The sequence below is a fragment of the Cheilinus undulatus genome, linkage group 19 (assembly GCF_018320785.1).
Source record: "Cheilinus undulatus linkage group 19, ASM1832078v1, whole genome shotgun sequence".
NCBI lineage: Eukaryota > Metazoa > Chordata > Actinopteri > Labriformes > Labridae > Cheilinus > Cheilinus undulatus.
The window spans coordinates 33,290,059-33,299,615 of NC_054883.1; the positions used below are offsets into that span (position 1 = coordinate 33,290,059).

General features: G+C 38.0%; 1 protein-coding gene across 1 annotated transcript; it reads right to left on the reverse strand.

The window, feature by feature from the left end:
* Window positions 1-432: 432 nt before the first annotated feature.
* On the reverse strand, window positions 433-9,557 carry LOC121527426 (stomatin-like). Its single transcript, XM_041814386.1, has 7 exons — window positions 9,327-9,557; window positions 8,855-8,967; window positions 7,955-8,027; window positions 7,043-7,125; window positions 5,769-5,972; window positions 4,565-4,699; window positions 433-905 (listed from the first exon to the last, which is right to left on the reverse strand). The coding sequence occupies exons 1-7, from the start codon at window positions 9,409-9,411 to the stop codon at window positions 720-722; spliced, it is 879 nt and encodes a 292-aa protein (XP_041670320.1). The 5' UTR covers window positions 9,412-9,557; the 3' UTR covers window positions 433-719.

The window sequence follows — 9,557 nt, forward strand, 5'->3', positions numbered from 1 at the left end:
AATAAAAGGGTAGAAAATTCCAAGGTGGTGAATACTATTTATGGAAACTGTACATCACTATGGCTGCAGGGAGACACTATGGCTTAACTAAAGTGTGTCGAAAGGGACCATTTAGTATGAGATTAATGAAAATTAGTGCAGCAATTATGGACCTTAATCACAATGCCAGCCCTATTAAAAATGCATAATAAAGTAAATCTATTGGTTTCTTCATTTATAAACCAATACCTTTTCCTAATGGTACATGGTTTGGTATAAACTGAAGGACAGAGTTGGGTAGTTTTCATAGCTAACTACAGCCCAAATAGATGCATTAAAAAGGTAAAGTCTGAATGTCCTGAAGGAGCTCCAACTGCATCAATAAACACTTAAAAGATGAAAAAGCTTTACATCCTTTTTTCTTAACAACACATTTATTTAGAAACGGCACATTAACTGTCCGAAAACTTTAAATGAGCTTCAGAAACCCCCAGATACATACATAAATAGATTTAAACACTGAAAATAATATAGCATTATTTTCTTAGCAGAATACCTGATGTGCAGTAACTATATGTTTATAAATAATCACAAATACTCAATACTTTTAATATACTCTGCAAACATCTCAAAGACTCTTTTACTAAGTTAGTGAATCTGTCTTGATAAGTTTGATATTTGGCTCAGTTGACCTTTTTCTCTCCCTACAGAGATGTTCAGCTCCTTTAACTGTTGTAGACCTAAGGCTGATGTGATAGAAGCATGTCGAGGAGTTCTATGGGGAGGGAGAAAACCACGATGGAGGCACTGCTCTGGACGGTGGTCAGCGCCTGCAGGTATCTGAGCTGGAAGGCAACAGTTGACAGTCCAGACGCAGCTTCCTTTAAAGCACGAGAGGCCTTCACCTCTCCTTCAGCCACAATCATCTAATGAGCACAGAGAGAGACAAGAGAGGGTCAAACAGCAGTGGGTAAACCTCAAACAGCCCTTCATCCTTACAATCAACATCAATAAGGTCAATCTTTCAAAGAGAGTCCTCTGTAGTCGGGTGAATCAAACTGATGTTTGAATGAAGAGGTGTATTAAGGGACGTGTTGGCCTTATTGTTAATAGAGGTGCCAGTTTTGCTCAGTTGGTAGAGCAGGCGTCCACATACAGGGGCTGCAGTCCTCTCATAGTGCTTTCAGACAAGGTTATGGTTCTGGTTCCGTTCTGGAGTCTCAGAACCTTGGTGCTTTCTAACGAACCAGCTTGGTTCACTATAGTTCAAGTGGAACCAAAGTGGGAAGACGTTGATCAGGCGGTTTCTTGAGTTTATTAATGATTTGGTCTGGCATTTGGGTGAACCCAGCCTTCGTCATCTCTTCCCCTTGTATGACTCTCCAGCTTCACCTGGAATTCTGGTGATGTCCAAACTGTATCTGATTGTCTTGTCTCCTCAGCAGACCACTTTTTCTCTATGTTCTGCTTGTCTTTAATATGACACACCCACTGATGATGTCACAGCTTGTGAAGAAGAACCAGCTACTTTTTGGTTAAAGCTGTCCACCATTTTTTCAGGTTCAAAACCTTTTTTTTTTTTTTTTTCTTCAGTTTGAAAGTGCCGGCCAGTTCAAAATTAGGCTTGGGAGTTGGAACCGGCACAGAGCCCTGCCATTCTGGTCGTAGGTTCAAATCCTGATCCTGGCGTATGTTTGGTGCATGTATTCCCCTCTCTCTCTCTCTCTCCACATATTTCCCATGTCTCCTCAGCTGTCCTATCCAATAGGGGCTAGGAGCCCCCAAAAAGAGGACAGTCTAACATCAACTCCCACTCTCCAGTGTGGCCATGCCATCATTTGGGTAAAAACCAGTCCACAGACTAAATGTAGGAGGATTAGAGAACAGCGATTAAACACTACTACATTCTGTTCTATTTGTCAAACAGTTTAAAAACCATTATTTGCTTTTCATCCTCAAAGGACAAAGGAGTATACAGGAAGAGCTCTATCTTGGCTTAAACTAGAGAGGAGTAGAGTGGTCAAATGTGGGAGTGGTGTGTTGCTCCTGTTGACTTTTAGCCAGCGATCACTCTGTGACAGAAGGAGCTTTAGTCTGCCTGTCTGTTAACAGATTCTTCACATATTCACTAACGCACTGATCACGTTTAAAAGTTAAGACATAGTTAAACACAGACATAAGGCATGTGATGTCAGTCTGTGACACTTCTGGTCACCAAATGGGGCTGGTAGTTTAAGAGAGAGAGGCTGGACAGACTCTTATAAAAAAAGATTTTTGTTTTTTTTTTAATGTCACAATACCAGTCACTTTTCATGAAAAGTCAGCATTTTTATGTTTAACTCACTGGCCATTGAATTTGAGCTCCTAATAACCATTAAACCAGTGGTTCTCAACTAATGCATTAGGTCCTAAAAGGGGGTCACAAGTGTCTTGGAAAAAATGGTGGCAAAAAGACCTATGTAGTACTGAAGTCCTTTAGTGGACATGCATTTATACATTTGATTTTACACTGTTTTATCACGAAAATTGATACATTCAAATGTTTTCCCAATATTCCAACTCCTTTATCTTCTCTTCTCAAAATAGCTAAACTGCTGTTCCCACGATAAGGTAATTTGCCGAGATCTCTGGAAATGGGAAAAATTACCTGTTATCATGGGAAAATGGGGTGCAAAACATGTTCATTTTCTCCTCTCTTTTTCACTTATATTTTATTCCATCCAAGATCCAAACTGCAACAAAATCCATTAAATAAATGTGCATTTTTGAACTTTTTAAATTTTGGGTCTCGATTTGTCATTGAAGAAACTGAGAACCATTGCATTAAACTTTACTGTTTTGAAATTTAACTAGGGCTGTCAAACAATAAAAAAATAATGGCGGTACTTTATCTCATCTTTCATCACATTTTAAAATTCTACTAATTTGCATGTAAAATTGCTTTTGTTTCTTCTTGGATTTTTGCAAAGCGTTAAACTGCAGATAATTGACTTCCTGTTTTAAAAGACAGTTAGAAACTTTTGGGTGGATCAAAGATTATGATATGAACCCAACCACATACAAAGAAACATTTTATTGACCAAATAGGAAATAAGTGAAAAGTAAGAAGGTAAATGTTTGATAATACAAGTTTTAGATGGCTTTTACTTGTCCACTGAGCTATCCATGAAAAAGTCTGCTGCAAGGGACAATAAAGCACAAGGTCAATCCCAATTTTAAAGAAGTGCTAATTATGGACCTTTACTGCAAAATGCATCAATGCTGACAGACTTAAATTTAAGCTTTTACTCCTCTAAAGATCCCATCTCTTCCATTTACTACCATTCAAGGAGCTGGCATCATTTGGGCAAAGTACCCGGGTGAATTGCTCTCATTAATACTCATAGTTTAGTCATTAGCTGGCTGATTAGCTTTTAATGAGTAAAGCTAATGAGCCAAAGTTTTTTGCAGACACACCAGTGCATGTTAATTATTAACCAGAGCTGAGCAAACATCCATAACCCTTTAAACATTCATTATCAGCAGTAAGTTTCAGATTATTTTTTTATGTGGAAGCTAATTTGAAAAATAAAAATTGAAAACTCCAACTTCTGTTAAAATCTGTTTCTTTTGTATTACTGCAGAATTTAGTATAAACAATTTATAGATGATTAATATTATCAATTAAAACTGATAAACAAACTGAATTGAATTTATTAAAGGATAACCCCCTGAGATGTAGCATCTCATTTTCGAGGGGGTTCCAAAAACACAGATACAACATAAACAACATAAACAGAATTACAAGAGAAACGATACATATTACAAACAAAACTAGCTCACTCACCCAATCCCACCCACTTCCCCTACCTTCAGATGTACCAAATCATTAGAGACAGTGACCAAGATGATTGATAGGTTTATCAAATGAGGAGAACACATCGTTGAATTCGAGAAGAGCTGTTGTAGTTGGGAAGTTAGGTCTGAAGCCAGATTGAAATGGAGACAGAATATTGAACTGATTGATATACTGAGATAACTGGATAAAAATAAGTTTCTCAAAAAATTTGGAAGTTGAACAAATGATAGAAATTGGATGGTAATATATATCACAGATGTTGATGTACTTCAGTGGTAAAAATAAAGTTTTTAAGGCTAAAACATCTTAATAAACTTGTGGCCACAGTTTAACAGCCACATGGTCACAAATAATTACTGAATGGGCATGAGTTATTTCCTGTTTTTATTCATGTTATCACACAGGCTCCATATAAAAGAGCTTCATAGAGCAAAATTGTTTCTTTTACCAGGCTGTAAACATTTTTTTATTTATGTGGTTTAGTGTGTTATTATAGTAAAGGGTCAAATGTCGCCTGAAGACTTTTTAGCTGCCCTTTTAATCATGGTTTAATCTAGCTGCATAAACAACACTGACACACCTTCAGAGTGTTTAGTATGGAGTGGGTTTAAATGATGCAAAGGATTTTTTCACTATCCCCAATGCAAACGATGCTTTACAGAAAGACTTAAATCTGCTGCTCTGAAGTCAGCAGAGGGCGTGTGAGTGTGTCTCTATGTGTGTTTTTGTGTTTACGTGTTCACCTACCTTGGCTCTGGCCTTCCTGGCAGCCTCGGCTTCTGCAGCCATGCAGCGCAGCAGAGAGACGGGGAGGGTCAGGTCTTTTAGCTCCACTCGCTCCACCAGCACGCCCCACTGTCTTGAAGCAGCACACAGCGCCTCCTGCAGGACAGAGCAGGCAAAATAAATTCCACATACTAGATACTTAAGTTCCTTTCATAGCAGGTTAAAGTAAAGCATACTTTTAAAGGGGTTTGATATTTTAGAATGACAGAGCTGCAGGAACTCTTGAAAATCTGTGGCAAGGTGGGTCTATTCTGGTAAGAACAAAGCAGAGTCAACCTCATAGCGAGGCAATACATGCTGATGAAGAATACCCGCTATATGTCCTAGTGTCCTATGTGCTTAAGTCACAAGTAGGAATTCTAACTCAGTGGAACTTCACTCATGGTGTTACTGAGTCTCACATCAAAAATAACAGCTGTCTACTTGAAACATGGCCAAAAGAACCTCAGCAAGGATCACTGTAAAACAGGCAACATCCAAACACAACTAAACACATCTTAACACTCTGCCCAAGGGCATGATGGAAAACTCCACCCCCATTCCCCTAGATTTGAACATAGTCACAAAATAGTCAACAGAGGTGGAAACAGGAGTATTGTACTCAAGTAAAAGTACAGTTACTCTGGTTAAAACTTACTTAAAGGTGCAGTGTGTAATATTTAGCCTAGTAGCATTTAGCTGAACAAACTTGGTAAAATAAGTGTTTAGTCATCTAAATTCAAAAATAGCTATTTGAAAAAAATAAATAAATAAACAACAACTCAGAATTAAACCCTCAATTCATACATAGGGAAGGTCCCCTCCATGGATGCCGCCATCTTGGATTTTTACATGTTTCCATGGTAACATAGAGGAATTCACATTACAGATACACATTAAATTCAACTGGTTGCCACAGTTTCCGGCAGAGAAATGCAATCTAGAACCCACTTCTAGATGTTGATATTCAGTTTTACACACTGTACCTTTAAGTAGAAGTAAAAGTACTGATTTGAAAAATGTACTCAGAAGTAAAAGTACACAAAAATCTACTCAATTATAGTAATTTGAGTACATGTAATTAGTTACTTTCCACCCCTGCTGTGCAGTAGTTGGACAATGTGTTTCCACACCATCCAAATACTCATATCTTAAAGGGAGACCATGATTAAATCATCTCCCTTACTTCCATTCTCCTTGCGATGCTCAGTCTTTGAGTTAGTACGTCTTTCAGAGTGTATGCTCCTAAAGCAGCTCTCAGGGTCGTCTGGGCCAGTGTGTGCGTCGCCTTGTAGCCATTTCTAACCCGTGTCACCCAGAGGGAGGGGTCCACCACCCGATAAAACACAACAGCAGCCACCTTTAATGGCACCCCGTCTGCAGTCAGAGCCTGAGCGAAAGGGGAAGAAATTGGAAGAAATCATGTGCTGTGTAACTTTTTTGATCATTTTAGGGATGGTTTTTTTATTTGTTTTTCCTTTTTAGATCAGAAGTATTCCTGCTGAAATTAGGGCTGAACAATTTATGATAATAATCTAATTGCAATTTGATATGTGATTATTTTTTAAGTTCCTCATTTTATGTGTTTTTCAACAAACAAAAGCAGTAAATGATTCTATAAAATAACCAAAACAATATCAGATTGACTAAACTAGGAATGTTCAAATTTTGAAAAAAATATCTAGTTTGATTATTTTGACTTACATTGCAAATTCAATATTAAATGTATTGAAGGAAATGATCATTTTTATGTCATTCTCATTTTAATTAAGAAAAAAGAAATATATGAAAGTATGATTTTTTTGTAAACTATTCTAAAAAAATTGACACTTGTATGATTGTATGATGTCTCGTGCATATCATCTCTGCTGCAAAAAAGTTTAGTCTGTTGTGTCGAAACACACTTCAGGCTAAAGAAATATTGCCCCTTCTACAATTTAAATATTACAGCAGCCATATTGTGATTTAATCTAAATTTTGAGTAGTTCCTCAGCTCTAATTTAGATACAAAAACCTCTTCTTCTAGAGAGCCCTAGCTGTGACAGCAACACGTATGACAAACAACAGAAAATAACGAAGGTTATATCAACGGAGAAAGTGACATGTATGTGCACTGGTCACGTGATCCTTAATTCTGACTTTAAAATCTCCCAAACTAAAACGTCGCTCATGTTTAAGGTGACCCTGGAGCTCAGACCAAGACTGTGGAGAAAAACATTAAAAGCTATTTAACCAAAAACAGAGCAAGTTTAAAGAATTTCATTAAAAATAAATACATGAAACTTACATCACAGCTAGTTTTGTAGTCAGTAGAGAACATAAATAAGAAGGCAGTTCATGTAAAATCCCATTATAAAGAATGTGTATTGATTTAGTTTAAAGGTGCTGATAAGAGCTGGTATCCTATATTTCTGCACTGTGCAGCAGTGCTGTCTGCCTGATAAAAGAGCTACTGCTGACCTCTTGTGGCTGGATGTTGAAGGAAACAGTGCGCAGGTCCACTTTCTGGATGACGTCCAGCCAGGGGATGAACCAAAACAGACCTGCAGAGATACAGTATTTTAGAGAGGCGGTTCTCAGCTGGTGGGTCAGGACCCAAGAGAAGGTGACAGAGTTCCAGTGGCATTGGTGGCAAAGAATCCATGATGTACAAATACCCTAAGCGTACATATATCAATATATTGTATATACTCCCGTCATTATTTTTCTCTTTTGCAGTCATAACAGGTCAATTTAGTTTGTTTTCTTGGTTGTGATAAAATGATCAGACCCCCCCAAAAATGTCAGCATCAGAGCTGTACTGTCTTTAGATTATTTGTTATGAGTTTCCTCAAATGAGAAGAAAATGGCTGCTAAAGTTTTACTAGAAGCAAACCTTTTGAATTCAAAATATAAAAAATATCCCCATACTTTATAGTTGAACTCTTGTTAATAAATCAGGTCTGTGCCCTTCCTTTAAAGCCTGGGAACTACGAACTTTTAAGGAATGAAGCTGCTACCAAAAGTGTTTGAAGAAAGGAACAAAAATATCACAATAAAATGTCATGTAAATTGGAGTTTTGCGGTGAGCAGACATTTTTTTATCTTTGGGTTTTTCTTTTCAACTTAGTTTCTGCCCACCTTCGTTTGAATGTGGTATGCAAGGCTTTATTCATTTTCCCCAGTTTGTTTATTGAATTTTCTTAATTTTCCAGATTAAACATGGGGGAAGCCATAATTAAATGGTCAACAATAACAGAATAAACACAAACAACAGCTCAGATAAATATAGTTACACAGAAAGCTACAAACAATCATTTGTGATACATTGTCGACAGGTTACAATTCAGAGACCTTCCTTAATAATAAATGGAGGAAAGAAACGCCTCTTACCGGGTCCTTTGGCTCCTCCTTTAACAACACGGCCCAGTCTGAAGATGACAGCCCTTTCATACTCCCGAATCACCTACAACAGACACAGATGTGTACATTTTTTAATATTTGGTCAGTTTGTTTGCAGCAAATCACTTGCCAGTTGCCCCTAGAAGGATTAATGAAGTCGTCTGAAGTGGCTTTGGCCTTTAAACTATTCCATGATGCCATTTTTGCCCAGTCTCTTTCTTATGTTGAATCATGGACACTGACCTTAACTGAGTCAGTGAGGCCTGCAAGTCTTTAGATGTTGTTCTGGGTTCTTTTGAGACCTCCTGTATGAAGCGTTGATGCGCTCTTGGAGTCATTTTGGTAGGCTGGCCACTCCTGGGAATGTTCACTACTATTGACAGTTTTCTCCATCTGTGGATAATGGCTCTCACTGTGGTTGGCTGGAGTCCCAAAGCCTTAGAAATTTTGTTGTAACCCTTTCCAGACCATTAGATGTCAGTGGTTTTGTTTCTCATCTGTTCTTGAATTTCTTTAGATGGCACCATGATGTGTTGGAGATATTTTAGCCTACTTCACTTTGTCATGCAGGTTCTATTTATGGGATTTCTAGATTGAACAGGTCTGGCAGTGATCAGGTTGGGGTGTGGCAAATGAAATTGAACTAAACTTTCCAAAAAATGTGGTCAATCATAGTCAATTCGTGATTTAACAAGGGGGGCAAAGACTTCTTCACATAGTGCCATGTAGGTTTGGATGGCTTTTTCCCTTCATAAATGAAATAATCATCTAAAACCTAACTTATGTATTTATTCTGATCATCTTTGAAAGAATTCGGGGAGGTTACAAATACGGTTACACAGCACTGTAATTATAAAATGGTTATTTATTTGTTGTTTTTAAATCAGTTACCTGAGCACACTTCCAGGCTGTAATGGGGAAGGTGAAGATGATGAATACCACTGACAGCAGGATCAACACGGTACCAAAAACCTCGGACACTCCTCTGCTCACCCTCTTTCCGTCTATAAACAACAGAAACAACAAAACTCAGCCTAAAACACATGCGAAGTTACGCAACGATAGCTTAAAAGGCTGTAGCTTGTAGCGGCTTAAAAGGTGACCGTGCTAACTGATGACTTTAATCCCACTGCGTGGGTTGTCGTAGTTACAGCTGATGTTGCAAACGCAAACTTTCGCAACCATTGCTACCGGTTTGTAATCTCATCAATTAAATATCAATGTAGCAAAAAAAAATTAAAATAAAAAATAAAAAATAAGTCACACTCCGTATTCGATATCTAACGTAACGGTCGCAGACGTAATTTCCTTATGGCCAACAGTTAACACGATCACCATTTAAACCGATACACCGACCGCTGACCTCTCAAATTGTGATTGGCGTTTTCAGTCGTATTTTCCACACAGACATCTCCAACTCTATTATTAATACCAGGCATTGTGCTCATGCACAGATAGAATTAACTTTTAGTTAATTTATGGTCTGCGATTTTAGTACGTATTCGGATTTTTAACCCATCTCACTACACGAACTGACCGGTAGCGGTGTTGGTCCCGATTCAGTCTCACAGTTGCCAGGCAACAAAGAGGCACC

Excerpts from the sequence above, each read along its gene's own strand:
- LOC121527426 (XM_041814386.1), bottom strand. The coding sequence starts at position 9,411 with ATGAGCACAATGCCTGGTATTAATAATAGAGTTGGAGATGTCTGTGTG. Across the intron at positions 8,028-8,854 it reads CAGCCTGGAAGTGTGCTCAG|GTGATTCGGGAGTATGAAAG; the intron begins GTAACTGATTTA and ends TGTCTGTTGTAG. Across the intron at positions 7,126-7,954 it reads AGGAGGAGCCAAAGGACCCG|GTCTGTTTTGGTTCATCCCC; the intron begins GTAAGAGGCGTT and ends GTATCTCTGCAG.